Source organism: Camellia sinensis, chromosome 1, assembly GCF_055761805.1.
Source record: "Camellia sinensis isolate YWXY chromosome 1, ASM5576180v1, whole genome shotgun sequence".
Taxonomy (NCBI): Eukaryota; Viridiplantae; Streptophyta; class Magnoliopsida; order Ericales; family Theaceae; genus Camellia; species Camellia sinensis.
In genome coordinates, this window is record NC_138961.1 from 14,135,679 (window position 1) to 14,156,706 (window position 21,028).

Genomic DNA, 21,028 nt, shown 5'->3' on the forward strand with positions numbered 1-21,028 from the left:
TGAGTCCGGAAGGTCGAAAATAGCCAGGAAAGGTATGCTGGACAGAGATGATGTCAGCAAAGATGTCAGCGGCGCACGTTAGCAGAGTGCAGAAAGGAGCACATTAGCAGGAAGCGGCGGTGCACGATAGCGGCCAGGCGCAGACGCGGCGCACGGTAGTTGTTTCGGCGCACGCGGGTGCACAGTAGTGAAATGGCGCACGAGAGGCGCACAGTAGCAGGCGCGGCGTACGGAAGAGACAGGGCTGACGTCAGCCGCGGATCGTGTGGGCGCGTGTGGGCGCGTGTCGGAAGTGACAGACGACGGATGGCGCGTGCGGGAGCGTGTGAGAGTGGTGGCGGAAATGATGACGCGCAGTGGACACCGGCGGCGTGTGTGGGCGCGTGAAAGGTTTTCTGAGGCCGGGCTTGGTGCCGTTGGAATCGTGAGGAAATTTCGAGTGGTTTGGTGTAGTGCCGCTGTGTATGGGACTAAACACCAAAATCGCAAATTGCCAGAAATGTAACTCTGGGCTCTGATACCATGAAACAATAATTTGAGAAAGTGAGAAAGGATAGAGAGAGAGAGAGGCACAATTGTTTTATCTGTCAAAAGAATGTATATTACACACAGAGAAGGCACTCTCTTTTATAGAGAGAAATGGATGCCTTGGATGCCTTGGAGGATGTCCACCGAAAGCATGCCTATGATGATGTCCACCTAAAGTAGACTAAAGGTGAAGGTATACAATTATACAATTACTACCGAAAGTGGACTAAAGGTAAAGGTATACAATTATACAATTATATACAATATTAACACAATGATACACTAACAATGAAAATGGAGCAAAATGGCACATGTCGAGAGAGAGAAAGAATGGCAGCGGCGGAGAAGGTGGGAACCGCCGTACGGCGGCAAGCGCTAACGCTAACGGTGGCGGCGGCCACTAGAATATGCCACCTTGTGCAGCAGGGCCAACGCCGTTTTCTGAAGCTCAGCGTCAAGGCTCGCGGCTGCAACGACTTATCCTACAATATTTTATATTTGGAACTATTTTAATTAGCTTGATGTTTTAGTCTGGGACATAATACTAATTTTGATTTCGTTTTTTCTGAAAATAGTTTTTAGAAAATTTTATTTTTTTATTTTTTTATTTTTTGTACTTCAATTTTGATACAATTTCTCACTCACTATTAAAAATAGACAAAAGGTCTCTTTACTATGTGGACGAAACCCATGACCCGAAATGGTAACGCTTTTTCTTTTTTGGCGGTTTTACTTAAAGAGCGTTAGGAATGATCTAAATAAGTATATTTTTTAATTTTTTTTATAAAAAAATAAATTATATTAGGGAACATAAAAAATATATTATGAAATATATTATGAAGATTTTTCATCCTTTGATTAATGTGTGATATTTTATTGTATGTATAATCTAAAGGTGAATGATCTTTCATAATCATCTTCATGATATTTTTTTTCATAATTACTAGCATTACTCTAAAAAGATATACAAAAAAATAAAGAGGTGTTATAACTTAAAGTAAATAAAAAGATAGAAAAAAGTATTAAAATAAGAGATGTGAATAATACTTTACTCACCAATTAGTACAACCCATAGATTGGTCCAACCTAACACTCGATGGCGGGTGATTCTAATATCAAATTAAATAAACATTTGGGTAGAACTCACCAAAATTAAATAAACATATGGGTAGAACTCACCCTTCAAACCGGGTTAAAAAACAACGATTGAAATCCAAACAATGAGGATTTGTTAAAAAACAATTGTCTCGTATCCATATTCGAGTCTGTCACTAGGACCTGGGGCTGCTGCTACCAAGTCACAGCAGGGATCTGCTATAAGTTCTTGGGGTTTTTTTTTTGAGTCTTTTTCGATAATTCGAACCGTTCATATTATAAGATTCGTCGAGTATATGATTTACACAAAAAATTAAGTTAATCAGAAATCCGTAAACCTATGATCAGATCAGATTCAAATTATTTTATAAAAATTATTGAGATAATGTTAACCGTTTATTTTTTTTTTAAATGTACTCTTGTTATAAAGTTATAGATTTCCAATCAATTTGATTTTTTGCATGGATGATCTATTTAACAAATCTTACAATATGAATAGTTTAGATCATAAAAAAAGACTCGAAAAAAATCCTCCACAGAAGCACAGCAGCACCCCCAAGTTTCTGTAACTATGCTTCTTAGGTAAATAATATTTTTTTTTATTTATTTACAATTGTTGTTAACAATCATACTGCAAGTAAGGGTTGTAAGAATAATCGGAAGGACTGACTGAACCGACCGAATCGAACGGTTTTCGGTTGGTGTTTTAAGTTTTCAATCGTTCGGTTCGATTCGGTTTATATTTTTCTGTACGTTCGGTTCGGTTTACGGTTTTTGATTTTTTGAACCGAACCGCACCGCACCGACTTATATAATATTAATAGGCCCAAAATGTGAGGCCCCAAACCTATGTAAGAATTACATGGCCTGAGCCCAAATTTTATGCAAAATGGATAGAAATATAGGCTCAAAATGTGAGGCCCAACTAGGGAAAAAAAAAAGGCCAAAAAACCGAAAAAACCGCACCGCACCGTAATAAACCCAGCCGCGCCGGTTTATGTTATTTTTCTGCGTGGTTCGGTTCACAAATATGAAAAACCGAAATGATCGATTTGATACAAAATTTGTGAAAAAATCAACCGAACCGAACCAATTTCACCCCTAACAGCAAGTCCAAAAGATCTCCAAAATGCAAAATTGTTCTCATATCTTACCACAACCACTGATGGAGCTATGAATGGTCCAGGGGTCATCTCCCCCCACCCACCCCCCCAAGCAAGTCCAAAAGATCTCCAAAATGCAAAATTGTTCTCATATCTTACCACAACCACAACCACTGATGGAGCTATGAATGGTCCAGGGGTCATTCCCCCCCCCCCCCCCCCCCCCCTTCAATTTCAGATTTTTTTTTGTACATATGTTATAAAGAAAATAATTTACAATTAAAAATTATTTGAATGATTTGTTAATGATATTTTTAAAATTATGAAAAACAATGGTGATTGTTTTTTTCTTTTTTTGATAGGTAAAGAAAAATTTCACTAATAGTATAAAATTAAAAGTACAAGAAAATCACATGTATTGAGAGAGATTCAAAAAATAAAACTACTCTTACTACTGCTACTCATATCCATACAAGTAACCCTTCAGCCTCGCAATTTTTTTTAAACAAAAATAAAAGATAAACCAAGAAAATAAATAAAATAAAATAAAAAGTTAAAAATAACTTAACTAAAAATAAAATACATAAATCCCACAAAATCAACCCACAGCAAAAGCACCCAAGCTGCTACCACACCCTTCTTTTCAACCCAAATCACTTTTCGTTTCCACCAACTCACACGATTCTTTTCCATCAAAAGCCAAGGACTTCACTTCAAAAATAAAATAATTGAAACCCCACGAAACAACTCACACTATCCTTTTCCACCAAAAACTACAGCACTTAACTTTAAAAATAAAATAATTGAAAACCCAAATAATTGAAACCCCACAAAGCAACTCACACTTCTTTTTCACCCAAAACTATAGCACTTAATTTTTAAAATAAAATAATTTAGTATATTTTGTTTGAGTTTTCTAAATTATATTTTTTTAAATTAAGTTTTTTATTTTTCATATTTTTTTTATTTTTAGTGAATATTTTTTAAATTTTAAGCATTTTTTTATTTTTTTAAATACACCGTACTTAAATGTATCTAAAAAGTAAAAAAATTTGTGAAAAAATATTTTAAAAAATTAATAAATACATAAAAATATAAAAAATATACTGAATTCTCGTTTTTTTTTGTATTTTTAATATTTAGTAAATTTTTAAAAAAAAATTCACAATTTTTTTATTTTTTAAATATATTTGTATTAAGTATATTTAAAAATTAAAAAAATTACTTAAAATATTAAAAAAATTCAATACAAATAAAAAAATAACATTTTTTAAAAACTGTTTTTAAAAAAATAAACCAAATAAGCCGATTGAAAACCCCAAAACAACCCAGACCACACTAACCAAAAAAAATTCCCATGTGCTGCACTGCCAAAACAACTTCACCCATGCTGCTGCACTCTACAATTCCACCATTAAAAGTAACAACACTCTCCTTTTCAGTAGCCCACACAATCCATTGTCAAGACCCAGGCCTGACAACAAATATTCCAATACAGTTCCCGACAACACTGCTGCACTCCAAAACCAATGTTGCACTCTTCATATGGAAGACAACACCAACACTTAAGGCGGTCTTAAACTCCCATCCATTTGTATTAATTTGTACTACTTTTCTTAAGTGTGTAATTTACATCTTACATTTACGTCATTCTGTTTACTGTCTTATTTTATATTTACACCTTTTATTTACACCTTTTGTGTTGGTTGCATATGGTGTGCAACCTTAAGAGTTGCACACCATAACAGCACCCTAATTTGTATTGCTTTAATTGTTAATGGTGATTTAAATTTTAAAATTTATAATTCGTCAATTGAATCGTTTCACTCTATTATAATTAATACATATATATATTTTTTAATCTCTAATAAAATTTCAATATAAAAATAAGTATAAGAGAGATTTAACATATAAATTTATTACAAATTAATAGTTACATATATGAAACATATTATATAAAATTACTTTATATTATATATATCTAAAAAATATTATACGAATTAGTGTTATATATTATTTAAATGTATGATAAATGGTTAGAATATTATTCAATCCATCAATCTGTCAAAAATCGCCTAAATCGCAATTTGTCAATTCGTCAATCCGCCATTCGACTTGTAATTTTACTCTCAAACTGTCCGAATCACACCGCGCACACGCTTACCAACACACCTCCCAAGGCCGAAAGTTTCATGACTGGAATATAAACATAATTAACTCCAAAATGCAAATGTGGAGGCTTTTGGATTGTTAATTTTATTCAACAAGTATGGTTCACTCTATATGTATTGTTTTATTTTACTATTAATTACTAATATCACATATTGATGGTGATGTGGTAATATAATTATACTAAAATTTTATCATTTTTTGTACAAAAATTGAGAAAAGTATATTAGTATTGTATAATCTTTTATAAGACTTAGGTCTCGTTTGGCAAACGTTTATTTTAATGTAAAAGTCAAAAAATTATTAAAAAAAATCAAAAAGTCTGTAATTTTATCCTACACACCTATTCTATGTCGCAATCAAGTCATTTGTGCCCTTAGTAAAGGTGGAATTACCTTATTACCCCTCATTTTTTTTTTTTTTTATAATTATATTTCTGTCTGAACCCGTCTTTGGCCCTGTTTGGTAGAGCTATGGGAAAGTGCTTATAGCTTATGCCTCAACAGCTTATAACTTATAACTTTCAGCTTAAGCTGATTTCCAGCTTATTCTTAAAGTATCTCCTGCCTCACTCAAAAAATAAGCTGATTTCTGACTTCCAAAAAGCTATAAGTTATAAGTTATAAGCTAAACTAAACACATCAAAATAGCTTAAATTAAGCTGAAAGCTAAAATAAGTTGTAATTAAGCTCTGCCAAACAGGCACTTTATGTCAAAACGCACACCAGTCACACACTGTGACACACTCTCTCTCTCCCTCCCTCCCTCACTGACACACACACCGTTCACACACTTTTCTCTCTCTCTCTCATTTCAACTTATTATTTTTTAAATATAAAAATTTAATTTAATAAACACAAATTATTATGTTTTTAAATAATTTTTGAAAACACATAAATTTAAGGGGTTGTTTGGAATATCTTAAATAAGTGTACTTTTTAATTTTTTAAATTAGAAAGTTGAGGAAGAAAATATTGTTGTTTGGGTTAATTTTTTGACTTTTTATGAAAAAATGTGTATTAAAAAATTATATAAATTAGTATGTAGGGAAAAATTAAGATTGAGAGTTGTGTAGCTGTACTTATTGAATTTTGGTGAATAGTGATAACTTTTTAACTTTTTGAGTAACTTTTTGACTTTTTGACCACATGCCAAACTTGGCTTAAGACCATCTCCAACCCTGAACCAAATATGGCATCAAATTTAAAATTTGGTGAAAAAAACGTTTTTTCATTCTCCAACGGTTTCACTAAATTGATATCAAATCGAGATTTCACCAAACGTTTCACCAAAATGAGGACGGGCTCCGCATCAAAACATTGTGCATGACCATTGAGGGAGACCAACCGGTCGACCACCAAAAGGTTCAAACAGTTCTAAAAAAAAGGTCAAACAGTTAAAAAAAAAAATTTGCCTTACCGGTCGACCAGCCGGTTGACCGGCCGGTCGACCACTAAAAGGTTCAAAAAGTTCAAAAAAAAAATCAAAAAAAAAAAAAATTGGCTTAACCGGTCAACCGACCGGTCGACCAATTGGTTATCCCGGCACAGATTTGATGAAAATTTGATGAAAATCAACCGTTGGAGCACTCGGTATCAGATTGAGAAAAAAATTATTTTTTTACTCAGATTTGATGAAAACTTTGGTTCAGGGTTAGAGATGTTCTAAATATAATTTTTGTATGTTTATTTCATTAAATTAATTTTTATATTTAAAAAATAATAATTTAAAAATATAACTGAACATAATAATTATTTTTATTTATTTTAATTTTTTATTAAATATATTTAATATTAGTCTCATTTTAAAGGTATATTTTTTATGATATTAATTTTATAAAAATAAAATTTTGTATTGAAAATTATATATACATTATGAAAATAAAATGAAAAAAACTTAAATAGTTTTTTTCATTTTTTATTAGAAATGTGAGAGAGAGAGAGAAAACGACGATGATTCGTAGCTCGAATTCGAGGCTCGAATTTGGCTCGAATTCGTCGGAGTCGGAGTCGGAGGAGGAGGAGGAGGGAGGAGGAGGAGGAGGAGGGAGGGGAGGGGGCCATAAAAATGGCTGGAGGAGGAGTCGGGGCCGGAGGCGGGGCTACGCGGAGTTGCGGCGTGCTGCGACGATCGGAGCTTCTGCGACGATCGGCGGCGTGCTGCGACGGGGACGGCGGGCGGAGGCGGCGGAGGCGACGAGCTGCTCGCGACGAGGATGGCGGGCGGAGGCGGGGGAGCTCCCTCTCTCCTCTTCCCCTCTCTTCCTGGTTTCAACGAAGAAGACGAAGAAGAAAAGAAGAAAAGAAAGAAAGAAAAGGAAGGAAAAGAAAGGGAAAAAAAAGTAAAAATGTAAAACGACGTCGTTTTACAGATTCGAGCCAAAATTCGAGCCAATTATTCGAGCTACCAGGAATTATCCGAAAGAAAAAGAGAGAGAGAGAGGGGTGTCAAATGAATAAAGGGAGGCTTGGTCAAGTGACTTGTACCGCTGTGCTGCATCACTTGTCAGGCGAAGTCACTGCACAACAAATTTTGGAAGGGTAAAACTGACATTTTACTCATGTTCACTTTATTTATATTATTTATTTTTACATCTTTTTATAAAATGTTAAAAAATATTTTTCAAATATATTATTTTTTTATATCATATTTTAATTAAAAAATTAAAAAATTACTAAAAAAATATGTTCCTAAACGAAACCTTATATATGACATTATCCAAAATATACTAGTTTATAAGAAACACCTATCTTTTTTATTCCAATCTTGCTCGAGGTCAATTGTAAAAATATTTATTAAATTTCCTTATTTTAAATATTTAAAATTTTGTGCTTAACATTAATTCAAAATTTTATTATTATCTATTATAGGTTATGGAGAAAAAATTGAAATTATCATTGCAAGTCAAGTGTTCCCTCTCAGCTAATTTTCTGTTTCCATCATTGACGACAGCCACTATTTATGGGTAGTTTTTTTATCTTTATCATAATGAAAGGTTAACTACGTTCCCCCAGCCTTCCTTTCAAGCATTTTGTTGACCCTAGCAAATCCGTTTTATGTGCTCCAAGATAGTTCGATGTAACTTATGTTAGAAAATTTGGTTTTAAAGGTTTATTTTGGATCATTTTTTAGTCTAAAATTGAGTGTGTTCTAAACGTCTTTTGCGGTGGGTCTGAAAAGATGACGTGTTTCTTGTCGTGTGGTAAGTTATACGGTAAAAACGGTTTGTTAAAAATATTTATGAGTGAATGGGAAGTTGACGTCGTTTTCCAGTTCGTAGAATTAGACATTTAAAGAATTAAATGTAGATTTTCTTGAAATAAGTTGTATCACATTGAAACTTTAAGAGAGCTTGTGTATATATATAAGCTCTAAAGTACAATACTTAGGTTGGGTCTCAAGAGGCGTTCCAAGTTTATAGAAAGGAGGAGTTATGGACAAATGAAATCTTAGTCCAAACCACCACACACATGCGCGTATCGCCGTGCCAGGCGCGAGTGTGGGTCGGGTCGGTTTTTATATTAACAAAATTTATTTTGAATTTTTTTTCAAAATTCTTACAGGAAATTATTTGAATTTCAAAATATATTTGAAATTCAATTTTTTTGGCCCAAAATGCCTCCGAATTCCACTTAATTTCCAACTATTTAACAAGTTTTTTAACTGCTGAAACTGCCAGTAGTTTACAGATTTAACAACCAGCAGTTATAGATTCAAATAGTGTCCAAATTTGTTTGTATTCAACTGTATCTGTTGAAACAGTGTCTCACCTGTTCAGTGACAAACAGCACATGTTCGGGGCTGTCAGATTGCCTATAAATACCAGTTTAATTCCAGCAACTTGGAGATCCAAAAATTGACTGAAAATTTCATTTTGCTATCTTATTTTTCTCCTTTGTATTATTTATTCTTCATTATAATTTTAGAGAAAATTAAAGAGAGTATAAAACACAAGGTTCTAGTTCACCAGACAAATTTGTTTGGAGTACTACTACAAATTTGTGAAGATCATTGTATCCTGAGAGATAGACCCACTTAACTGTAAGCACCGTAGCAGGGCGAATCTGTCTTAAGGACAGAGTGTCACACACACAACTTAGTCTTTAAATATTTATTCGGTTCAGTAAAAATAAATTCGATATGTAATTTATTTTATTTGGTTTCAATTTGTTTATTGTACACAGAAAATTATTCCAACAATCTTAAGACAGATTTGAATTATTCTCTGTACAGAATTTTTCGTTTGTTCCTGTTCTCTTTCTTCTTCTTACAGAAATTATTTTCTGTGATTTACAAAATAATATTCTGGTTGGAAAACAAATAGTATTAATATACTATTTGACAGATAGTAGTAATATACTGGTGTCATTAATAATTCAAAATATTTATTTGTGGAATTTTGTTAGAAATTAATTTTGGTTTTCAGAAATTATTTCTGAATGTTCATTAATTAAAATTCTGTTTCAGTAATTTAATTATTGAAGTGTTACAGAAATTTAATTTTCTGTGTGAAATTAATTTGGTTAAATAAAATTTTATTTTATTTCCAAATCAATTAAAAATAAAAGTTACAATTCTTATTTCTTTTATTTTACAGAATTTAATTTTCTGTGTGAAATTAATTTGTTTAAATAAAATTTTATTTTATTTCCAAATTAATTGAAAAAATAAAAGTTACAATTCTTGTTTCTTTTATTTTACAGAATTTAATTTTCTGTGTGAAATTAATTTGTTTAAATAAAATTTTATTTTATTTTCAAATTAATTGGTAATAAAAGATACAATTCTTGTTTCTTTTATTTTTACAGAAGGGAGCTTCTTTGATAAATTCACTTTCTAAGAGCTTTATTCCATCCAACCCATATTCTTTTTTACTATTCCATTAGATCTTATTTGAGATAAGAAGACCAAAATACCCATTTCATCTACTTATATTTCATTTAATTCACATTACTTTCTTATGTTTGAATAAGTCCTATGAGTGACATAATTACCAAAATACCCCTAATGTGAATGTTCACACCGTCAATGTGAATATTCATATCGTTAATGTGTAGGGGCCCGGCCCATGTCGATCCTCGTGGGTGCCCGAAAAAATTCGTGTCAGGCCGAGGCGGGCCTGGCCCATTGACAATGTGAACATTCACTTGACATGTTAACATCCACATTAATAGAAGTGTAAAATTGGCCTGCGTCACGTGGCGGCGCGAAACCCGCCCGCGGCCCATGGGCGGCCCGGGGCGAGCTGGTCCGCCCCGTTGACAATGTGAATATTCACATTGACATGTTAACATTCACATGCCCGCCCATGGCCCGGGGCCAGCCCAGCCCGTTGACAATGTGAATATCCACATTGACATGTTAACATTCACATTGATAGGAGTATAAAATTAGCCCGTGCCTCGTGGCTGCCTGAAACCAACCCACGGCCCGGCCTGTTGACAATGTGAATATTCACATTGACATGTTAACATTCACATTGATAAGAGTATAAAATTGGCTAGCGGCCTAGGGCGGACCTGGCCCGGCCCATTGACAATGTGAATATTCACATTGACATGTTAACATTCACATTGATAGGAGTGTAAAATTAACCCGTGCCTCGTGGCTGCCCAAAACCCGCCCACGGCCCGTGGGCGACCCGGGGCGGGCCTGGCCACCATTTTTTAATTCTTTTTAATTTTTTCTACCAAAATTTTATTATTTTCCACAAAAAAAAACATTAGGCCTCGGCGCGGGCCGGGCCTCGGACCGAGTCTTGAATGGGCCTTAACTAGGCCGATGGGCCGGGCCGGGCCAAGTTTCAAAGTGATGGCCTAGGCCCTAGCCTAGGGTCTTGGACTAGGCTCAAGCTTAGGCCCAACAAGCCTTTCCCTAACCGGGTCGGGCAAGCCCACAGGCCAAAAAATTAGGCCTAGGCCCTAGCCATAGTACAAGGGTATTCGGGCTTTGGACGGGCCGATGGATCGAGCCTCAGGTCAGGCCGGTGGGCCTGGGCCTAGCCTCGAGCTTAGGCGGGGCATGGGCGGGCCTGGCCATTTTTTTTTAATTCTTTTTAATTTTTTCTACCAAAATTTTTTTATTTTCCACAAAAAAATACATTGCACCTCGGGCGGGCTGGGTCTCGGACCGAGCCTTGAATGGGCCTTAAGTGGGTCGATAGGCCGGGCCAGGCTTTAAAGTGATAACCTAGGCCCTAACCTAGGGTCTCGGACATGCTCGGACCCGGACCGAAACGAGCCTTCCCCGGGCCGTGGGCGGGCTTCGGGCAGCCCACGGACCGCGGGCCAATTCAACATTTCTATCAATGTGCATTTTAGCATGTCAATGTGAATATTCACATTGTCAACGGGCCGGGCCGGGCCAGGCCTACCCCGGGCCGTGGGCAAGCTTCGGGCAGCGGGCAAATTTTATACTCCTATCAATGTTAATCTTAACATGTCAATGTGAATATTCACATTGTCACGGGTCAGGCCAAGCCCGCCTCAGGCTACGGTCGGGCTTCGGGCCGCCCACGGGCTGCGAGCCAATTTTACACTCTTATCAATGTAAATGTCAACATGTCAATGTGAATATTCACATTGTCAACGGGCCAGGTCGGGCCCGCCTTGGGCCGCTGGCCAATTTTATACTCTTATCAATGTGAATGTTAATATGTCAATGTGAATATTCACATTGTCAACAGACCGGGTCGGGCCCGCCGCGGGATGTCCATGGGTCGTCGGCGGGTTTCGCGCAGCCACAAGGCGCGGACTAATTTTACACTTCTATCAATGTGAATGTTAACATGTCAATGTGAATATTCACATTGCCAACGGGCCGGGCCAGGCTGGGCCCGCCCCAGGCGACGTGCGGACTTTTGGCCGCCCATGGGCCGCGGGCCAATTTTATACTCTTATCAATGTGAATGTTAACATGTCAATGTGAATATTCACATTGTCAACAAGCCGGGCCGGGCCTGCCCCGGGCCGCCCATAGGCCGTTAGTGGGTTTCGGGCAGCTACGAGGCGCGGACTAATTTTATACTCCTATCAATGTGAATATTAACATGTCAATGTGAATATTCACATTATCAACGAGTTGGGTCAGGCCCGCCCTGAGCCGCTGGCCAATTTTATACTCTTATCAATGTGAATGTTAACATGTCAATGTAAATATTCACATTGTCAACGGGCCGGGTCAGACCCGCCCTGGGCCGCTGGCCAATTTTATATTCTTATCAATGTGAATGTTAACATGCCAATGTAAATATTTACATTGTCAACAGGCCAAGACGGGCCCGCTCCAGGCCGCGTCATGGGCCGTGGGTGGGTTTCGGGCAGCCATGAGGCGCGGGCTAATTTTACACTCCTATCAATGTGAATGTTAACATGTCAATGTGAATATTCACATTGTCAACGGGCCGGGCTGAGCCCGCCCCGCGCGGCAGGCTGGCTTTTTGCCGCCCATGGGCCGTGGGCCAATTTTATACTCTTATCCATGTAAATGTTAACATGTCAATATGAATATTCACATTGTCAACGGGCCGCCCATCGGCCGCGGGCGGGTTTCACGCCGCCACAGAACGTGGGCCAATTTTACACTCCTATTAATGTGAATGTTAACATGTCAATGGGAATATTCACATTGTCAACAGGCCGGGCCCACCCTAGCTCGCGGGCGGATTTCGGGCCGCCCACAGGCCAATTTTACATTCCTACCAATGTGAATTTTAAAATATGAATGTTCATATCATAAAATTGCTAACCATTCAAAAAATATTTATAAGGGTATCAAAATTAAATATAAGGGCATAAGTGTCCAAGAAAATAGTATAAATCAAGAAAAATGACTTTATGGAATAAAACTATACATACATGTGACTAAATGGGTTAAAAAATTCCTTCATGGACTTCTTGGGTTAAAACACTTCTAAATGGGATTTATCAATAATTTTTCCTTTACAGAATTTAAAATTCTGTGTTTATGGTTTAATTTTCTGTGTAGTATAAAATTTTAATTATAATTTTGTTTTATAATTTACTATTCATGGCTACATAAGCTAGTCAAACTAATGTTCAAACCAGTGCTGGTATGGTGGTTACTACTGCGCCAACCCCTCATCATGTCGTGACTGTACCAGTCAATCATGGTAAAAAGTCAGAGAAGTTCTTAGGAACTGATGTTTGCAAAGGCAAAGGAAGATCAAGTAAGAAGGTTGCTAAAGCCAATATGACCGAAATGGATAAAATTTTTAATGGTGTAGATGTCATAAATCTTTCTGCAGTTGTTTCCGAGACAAACCTTGTCAGAAATCCGAAAGAGTAGTGGGTAGACACGAGTGTTACTCGCCATATCTGTGCCGATAAAAAGATGTTCACATCTTATTTAGTGGTGGACAATGGTGAACAGCTTTTTATGGACAACTCTTCGACTTCTAAAGTTGAAAGACAAGGAAAGATTATTTTGAAGATGACATCTGGAAAGGAACTCACTCTCGCAATGTGTTGCATGTACCAGACATTCGCAAGAATCTTGTTTCCAGATCTTTGTTGAGTAAAAAAGGGTTCAGGCTGGTTTTTTAAAGTGACAAGTTTGTTCTTACCAAAAACGGGATGTATGTAGGGAAAGGTTACGGGTCATTCTATTTATACACCATTTTCCCTCTCAAGGCAAACCATTAATTAATTTATTTTTTATTACAATTTTAATCTTAAGTGAAATGAGTATAGAGGACAAGTTATGATACACACTATTTGTGTATTTACCATAAAGGACAAAAATCAATATAATATAATACATCATTTTCAAACTTGTTCCTTACGTATCTTCTCTGTCAAGAATCCAAAAACCCTAAAAACCAAAATCAAAAACCCTTCAACAAATAATAAAAAATATAATATTATTGAAGATTCTGATTAGATTCAATGAAAGATGCATCTGCCAATTCTCATTCGGAAGAATGGAGCAATGAAAAGGTTATTTTTTTTGTTGTTTTTGTCTTCGTTTTCATGTATGAGTGGTAAATCATTGTTCGGTTAACCAGAGGTGAATAATATATCATTGTTCGACAAACTACAATCGAGCAACTTACATATGTTTAACAGACTACAATTGAACAAATTACATATGTTCAACAGACTACAATCGAACATACTCCATTTGTTTGACTATCTAAAACCGAACAAATGCAATGTGTTCGGATTACTACGGTCGAACTATTTCATTTAATTCAACTCTGCACTTCCGAACAGTTATAAATTTATTTATTTATTTGTTTTAGAACTGTGCATTCGTGGAATGTAGTAATGTTGGATCCGGGGGTCTTGTTTACTACACGAGTCAATTTATTACTAATGAGGTAGTCTCATGTCGAAAATTAGTATTTTTTTCTTTTTGTTTTCAAATGTTTAATGTTTGATGACTTTGTTGAGCACCAACACTGTGTTCACCCCTTGAAACTGAGAATGAAGGGGGGAAGATGGATGAAGGTGGGTGTGTGGGGGTGTGTGAGTGAGTGAGGGTAAATATGGGAGTTTGTGTGTATATTGTTGTGGATGGGTGTGTAAGTAAGGACAAATATGTAAATTTATGGTGTGTGATGAGCAAAATATATATTTACTAAATTATTAAATGTGTGCTTTTAGAAGTGGTTTACCTTGAGATAATTTATGGTGTGTAAATAGAGGCACCCAAAGGTTACATGTCTGATGGCCTTTTCAAAATGAATGTAATGACTGTTGTACCCTCTGGTATTAATAAAGATACATCTTCTTCTTACTTGCTTGAGTCTTCAAATTTATGGCATGGTAGACTTGGACATGTTAATTATGGATCTTTGTGTAGATTAATTAATATAGAATGTTTACCTAAATTTGACATTGATTCAAATCATAAATGTGAAATTTGCGTTGAAGTAAAATTATCCAAAACTTCTTTTCATTAAATTGAAAGAAGTTCGGAACCACTTGAATTAATTCATAGTGACATTTGTGATTTTAAATCAATTCAAATAAAGAGGTGGAAAAAAGTATTTTATCACTTTTATAGATGACTATACTAGATATAGTTATGTTTATTTAATTCGAACTAAGAATGAAACTTTGGAAACTTTCATTCAATATAAGAATGAAGTTGAAATCAACTTGGTAAGAAAATTAAGAAACTTAGAAGTAATAGAGGTGGTGAATATGAATCACCTTTTGATGAGTTTTATAAAGAACATGGAATAATTCATCAAACCACCGCTCCTTACTCACCTTAGCAAAGTGGAATTGTTGAAAGGAAAAATAGGACTTTAAAAGAAATGATGAATGTCATGTTAATAAGTTCTGGATTACCTCAGAACTTGTGGGAGGGAAGCAATACTTTCTGCTAATTATATACTCAATAAAGTACCTTGAAAGAAAGTGAATCAAACACCTTATGGATTGTGGCATGGAAGAGTACCATCCTACAAATAATTAAAAGTGTGGAGGTGTTTGGCTAAAGTGGCTATTCTTAGTCCTAAAAAGACTAAGATAGGTCCTAAAACAGTTGATTGCATTTTCATTGGATATGCCAAGAATAGTAGTGCATATCGGTTTTTGATTTATAAATCAGAACATTCCGAAATGTATGTAAGTACTATTATTGAACCTCGGAATGCATCGTTCTTTGAACATATATTTCCAAACAAGACTGGACAAGAGACTAGTACTAACAAAAGATCTCATGATGATATTACTAGTCAGTATCAAGAACAAGAGCAAGAGACAAATCAAAATGAGGAAGAAGAACTTAGGCGTAGTAAACGTGCTATAATCTCAAAATCTTTTGGTCTAGATTTTCTAGCATATTTTTTAGAAAATGAGCCTTTAACTTTTAAAGAGGCTATGTCCAATCCTGAAACTCCTTTATGGAAAGAAGCTGTCAATAGTGAAATTGAATCCATATTGCAAAATCACACTTGAGAATTAGTGGACTTACCACCAGGTTGTAAACCTCTTGGATACAAGTGGAGTTTCAAAAGAAAAATGAAAGCGGATGGATCAATTGACAAATACAAGGCAAGACTTATGGTCAAAGGATTTAGACAAAAAGAAGGTCTTTATTACTTTGACATATACTCACCAGTTACTAGAATAACATCCATTAGAATGTTAACTGCCATTACATCTCTATACAATCTAGAAATTCATCAAATCGATGTGAAAATTGCTTTCTTAAATGGTGAGTTAGGTGAAGAAATTTACATGGAACAACCATAAGGTTTTTCTGTTATAGGAAAAGGAAAGAAAGTGTGTAAATTGGTTAAATCATTATATGGTTTAAAACAAGCGCCAAAGTAATGACATGAGAAATTTGATAAGGCAATGATGTCAAATGGATTTAAAATTAATGAGTGTGACAAATGTGTTTATATTAAAAACACAAACAAAAGTTATGTCATTGTATGTCTTTATGTAGATGATATGCTCATCATAGGTAGTAATAATGATATGATTAAAACTATTAAGAAAATATTGAATAAATATTTTGACATGAAGGACATGGGCATTGCTGATGTAATTTTTGGTATGAAAATTACCAAAACATCAGAAGGTTATACTTTGTCACAATCTCATTACATTGAGAAAAATACTTGACAAATTCAGCAAAGATGATGATCATCTTGCTAGAACACCTATAGATGTTAATTTGTTTCTTTCTAAGAATGTACAGGAAAGTATTTCTCAATTAGAGTACACCCAAATTATTGGAAGCTTAATGTACTTGATGAACTGCACTCACCCAAATATAGTTTATGCAGTAAGTAAATTAAGTAGATATACGAGTAATCCAGGAGTAGAATACTGGAAAGCTATTATAAGGGTTCTTAGATATCTCTGATTTGCTCGTAACATTGGGCTTAATTATACTAGATATCCAGCAGTACTTGAAGGATACTGTGATGCAAATTGGATATCGGATGCTAAAGACTCCAAGTCCACCAGTGGGTATGTTTTTACTTTTGGTGGGGCGGCTGTATCTTGGAAATCTTCCAAACAGACTTACATTGCTAGGTCTAGTATGGAATCAGAATTCATAGCTTTAGACAAAGTAGGGGAAGGGGTAAAATGGTTTCGCCACTTCCTTAAAGATATTCCAATGTGGCTAAAATCGGTGCCTGCTAAATGCATACATTGCGATAGTCAATCAGTAATAGGTAGAGTATAGAATCATATATATAACGGTAAGTCACGACACATTCGTCGTCGACATAATATCGTAAGACAACTACTCTCTAATGGAATTATTTCCATTGAATATGTGAAATCTAAAGACAACATAACGGATCCACTAACCAAAGGATTAGCAAAAGAGCTAGTTAAGAATTCATCGAGGGAAATGGGACTAAAGCCTATTAAATAAGAGTTACCACAACGGCAACCCAATCTAGTTGACTGGAGATCCCAAGATCTAGGTTCAAAGGGACAACCGAGTTGTGCATGACTTAGAAGGATCACTGGGGAGTCAAACTCCTACATATTTCTATGATGAAATAGTGATGTCTACAGCGTTTTAGGTTAAGTAAAATTTTAATGATTCTTATATCTAGGTAAACCTAGTGGAGTATGGCAAGATACTCTTCATAAGAATCACCTATATGAGTATGAACTGGGTCGGTTCTATGAGATTTGTGAAGGACTACAATTCTCTAGAGCACTCATGAAAGACCAGGTTGTTCAGGGCCAAAATGAACACAATGGTGAGAATGAAACTGTGTTTGGGGATATACTGTGTGAGTTCTATTGCCTTGGTTTACACAAACGGCTGAACAGTTCAAGACATCATGTTCACTAGTTAGCTAGTAAATTTGATAGTGTCTCACAAGGGAAGGTTCAAAGCCAAAAGCTACCTATCCTTTGCAAAATATTTCCAATTTTTGTACTCTCTGTAATTAGATCATGTTGTTACATTTTTTCTCTGTCAAATTCCATTCATGCGGGGGATTATTGGAAAATTTGGTTTTAAAGGCTTATTTTAGGCCATCTTTGAGCCCAAAATTAAGTAGGTCTCAAACGTCTTTTAGGACCGGTCCGAAATGGTGACGTGTTCCTTGCCGCGTGGTAAGTCACACGGTGAAGACGGTTCGTCAAAAACATTTATGAGTGAATGGGAAGTTGACGTCGTTTTCCGGTTCGTGGAATTGAACATTTAAAGAATTAAATGTGGGTTTCCTTGAAATAGGTTGTCCCACATTGAAACTTTAAGAAAGTTTGTATATATATGTAAGCTCTAAAGTACAATACTTGGGTTGGGCCTCAAGGAGCACCCCAAGTTTGTAGAAGGGAGGAGTTATGGACAAATGAAATCTTAGCCCAAACCACTACACACACGCGCACGCGTCACTGCCGCTGTCCGGCCGGCCGAGCCGTGCTAGGCGCGGGTGTGGGTCGGGTCGGTTCTTATATTAATTTTTTGGACAATTTATTTTGAATTGTTTCCAAAATTCTTGCAAGAAATTTTTTGAAATTCAAATTTTTTGTCCAAAATGCCTCCGAATTCCATTTAATTTCCAACTGTTTAACAAGTTTTTTAACTACTAAAATTGCCAGCAGTTTATGGATTTAACAGCCAGCAGTTACAGATTCAAACAGTGTCTAGATCTGTTTGTATTCAACTGTATCTGTTAAAACAATGTTGCACCTGTTCAGTGACAAACAGCATCTGTTCGGGGCTCTCAGATTGCCTATAAATACCAGTTTAATTCCAACAGTTTGGAGATCCAAAAATTGACTGAAAATTTCATTTTGCTATCCTATTTTTCTCATTTGCATTATTTATTCTTCATTCTAGTTTTAGAGAAAATTAAAGAGAGTATAGAACACAAGGTTCTAGTTCGCCGGATAAATTTGTTTGGAGTGCTACTACAAATTTGTGAAGATCATTGTATCTTGGGAGATAGGCGCCACTTAACCGTAAGCACCGTAGCGGGGTGAATCTGTCTTAAGGACAGAGTGTCACACATTCGACTTGGTTTTTAAATATTCATTCGGTTCGGTAAAATAAATTGCAATCTTCTGTGTACAATAAATAAATTGAAACCCAAATCAAACAACTTAAATGCTATAAGTTTCAGTTTTCTGAGTTTAGTTTTTTTTAGAAATTGAGTTTTTTATTTTTCGTGTTTTTTTGTTTTTAGTGAATATTTTTAAAATTTTAAGCAATTTTTTTTTATTTTTTTAGATGCGCCTTACCTAGATGTATCTAAATAGTAAAATATTTGTGAAAAAAATATTTTAAAAAATTAATAAATATACAAAAATGCAAAAAAAAATATATTGAATTTTCGTTTTTTTTTTATATATATATTTTTGGTATTTAGTGGTTTTCTTAAAGTTTTTTTTTACAAATATTATACTTTTTAAGTGTATTTATGTTAGATGTATCTAAAAATTTTATAAAAAAATTACTTAAAATATTAAAAAAATTCAGCAAAAATAAAATAAAAAACAAAAAAATAGAACTTTCTGAAAAGTATTTTCCGAAAGCCAGAACTAAGCAAAGTGATTATTGCTTCAATATAGTTAGTTTCATAATGCGCTGATACGTCAAATATGCAGATGAAAAAGGGAAGTTTGATGAGTTGGTTGAGGGCAGGGGTGTGAAGATATTGATTGATCCAAAGGCTCACATGCATGTCATAGGGACCAAGATGGATTTTTTCAATGACAAACTCAGGTATGTATGGGCAATATCACTCATGTTTGTTACAGATGGTATATGTTTAGAAGTAGTGGCTTTTTACTTCTTCTTCTTCTTTTTTATTTTATTTTATTGGCATACTGTTCTCTTACTTTTGTTGAACCTTCCGTTGTGCTTCTTCTATTCACCACCTCTGACACATCCTATTTTGGTTTCTGGGCAGATCTGAGTTTATATTTATCAATCCTAACCCTAATGGTGTGTTTGGTTAGGGGATTTAGAGAGGGATTTGGAAAGGGAAAGGGAAAAGATGTGTGAAACTATGTGAAATATATACATATTTTATTCACATTTCACCTACCTTTTCCATTTTCCTTTCCAAATCCCTCTCCAAATCTCCTAACCAAACACAGCATAAAGGGAAATGCTGCTGTGGAGAATCCTTTATGCCAACCAGCAGTGCAGAAGCTGCAAAGCCGGTCATAGTTCAGGATCATAAATCGTGACAAATTTGCCATCAACTTAATTATGAGGCCTTGTACATATGACTCAAAAATTTAAGAGTACTCGGGTCTTGTATGTGAGTATAACAAATTTCATGGTTTAGAAATGGTGAAACTGTCTCTTGGAAATTTATTGGAAGCATTTTATTGACATTGTATTCTTTTTGCTTCTAGTTATGTATTTTCATCATATTTAAGGTGAATACTTGTAACGGCGACATTTTTGGGGTCCCCTGTTGTAAATGTGAGAAACAAAATATGTTTTTCCAAGAATGTGAACCAATGTGTATTTGGGATTTTGTGCTGAAATAGGGTTGGATTCATTTATCTTGGAACTCGTTATTTATGGATTAATAAAAGTGTGATTCTGGGAACACCAACTGATGGAATCAATGTGTTTTTCATCGCTTGCTTCTCTGTAACACTGGAAAGTTCACAAAGCTAAGCTGAATAATGTACTGAAAATAGGGAGAAAGCTTGATCTTGTTTTTGTTTGTGTTCTTGTTCGTGTTCAATGTCCGTCTCTAAGGCTGTACTTGGATCAAGGATTTAAGAAAGAATTTGTGTAGAGAAAAAGTGAATGAAACGAAAGTTAAATTTTCACTTTTTTCTTACTTTTTCCTTTCCCTCCATAAATCTACTCTTAAATCTTCGATCCAAACATCGCCTAAGAGGCTTCTCACCATCAACCTTGGTTGCTTAAACAGGCTTAGATACCAGAAAAAAGGCAGCTAAGATTCTTAAGATTTTGCTCTTGGACATTAAAAATAAAATGGATAAGTACTCACAAACAAGACAGGATAAACACACAGGCATATCCGTGAAAACCTCTCTTCCCTCTTATCAACCTTGGTAGGAAATAATGATAATGATTATGGTGATGGCAATTACAATGATGATAATTACTGATATTTCTAATCTCACTCGCATACACCGAAATGTCTCTGCTAGTATATTTTAAGGTTAACTTAAGGATCAACT

General features: G+C 35.3%; 1 protein-coding gene across 1 annotated transcript; it reads left to right on the top strand.

Moving 5' to 3' along the window:
- Positions 1–858: 858 nt before the first annotated feature.
- On the top strand, positions 859–20,530 carry LOC114282969 (iron-sulfur assembly protein IscA-like 1, mitochondrial). Its single transcript, XM_028225758.2, has 4 exons — positions 859–1,017; positions 19,450–19,580; positions 19,768–19,802; positions 19,965–20,530. The coding sequence occupies exons 1-4, from the start codon at positions 859–861 to the stop codon at positions 20,048–20,050; spliced, it is 411 nt and encodes a 136-aa protein (XP_028081559.2). The 3' UTR covers positions 20,051–20,530.
- The last annotated feature ends 498 nt before the right edge of the window (positions 20,531–21,028 follow it).

Coding starts and splice junctions, on each gene's coding strand:
- LOC114282969 (XM_028225758.2), top strand. CDS start 859: ATGGCAGCGGCGGAGAAGGTGGGAACCGCCGTACGGCGGCAAGCGCTA. Junction 1,018..19,449: donor GCAACGACTTATCCTACAAT/ATTTTATATTTG, acceptor ATGCGCTGATAC/GTCAAATATGCAGATGAAAA. Junction 19,803..19,964: donor TATCAATCCTAACCCTAATG/GTGTGTTTGGTT, acceptor CACAGCATAAAG/GGAAATGCTGCTGTGGAGAA.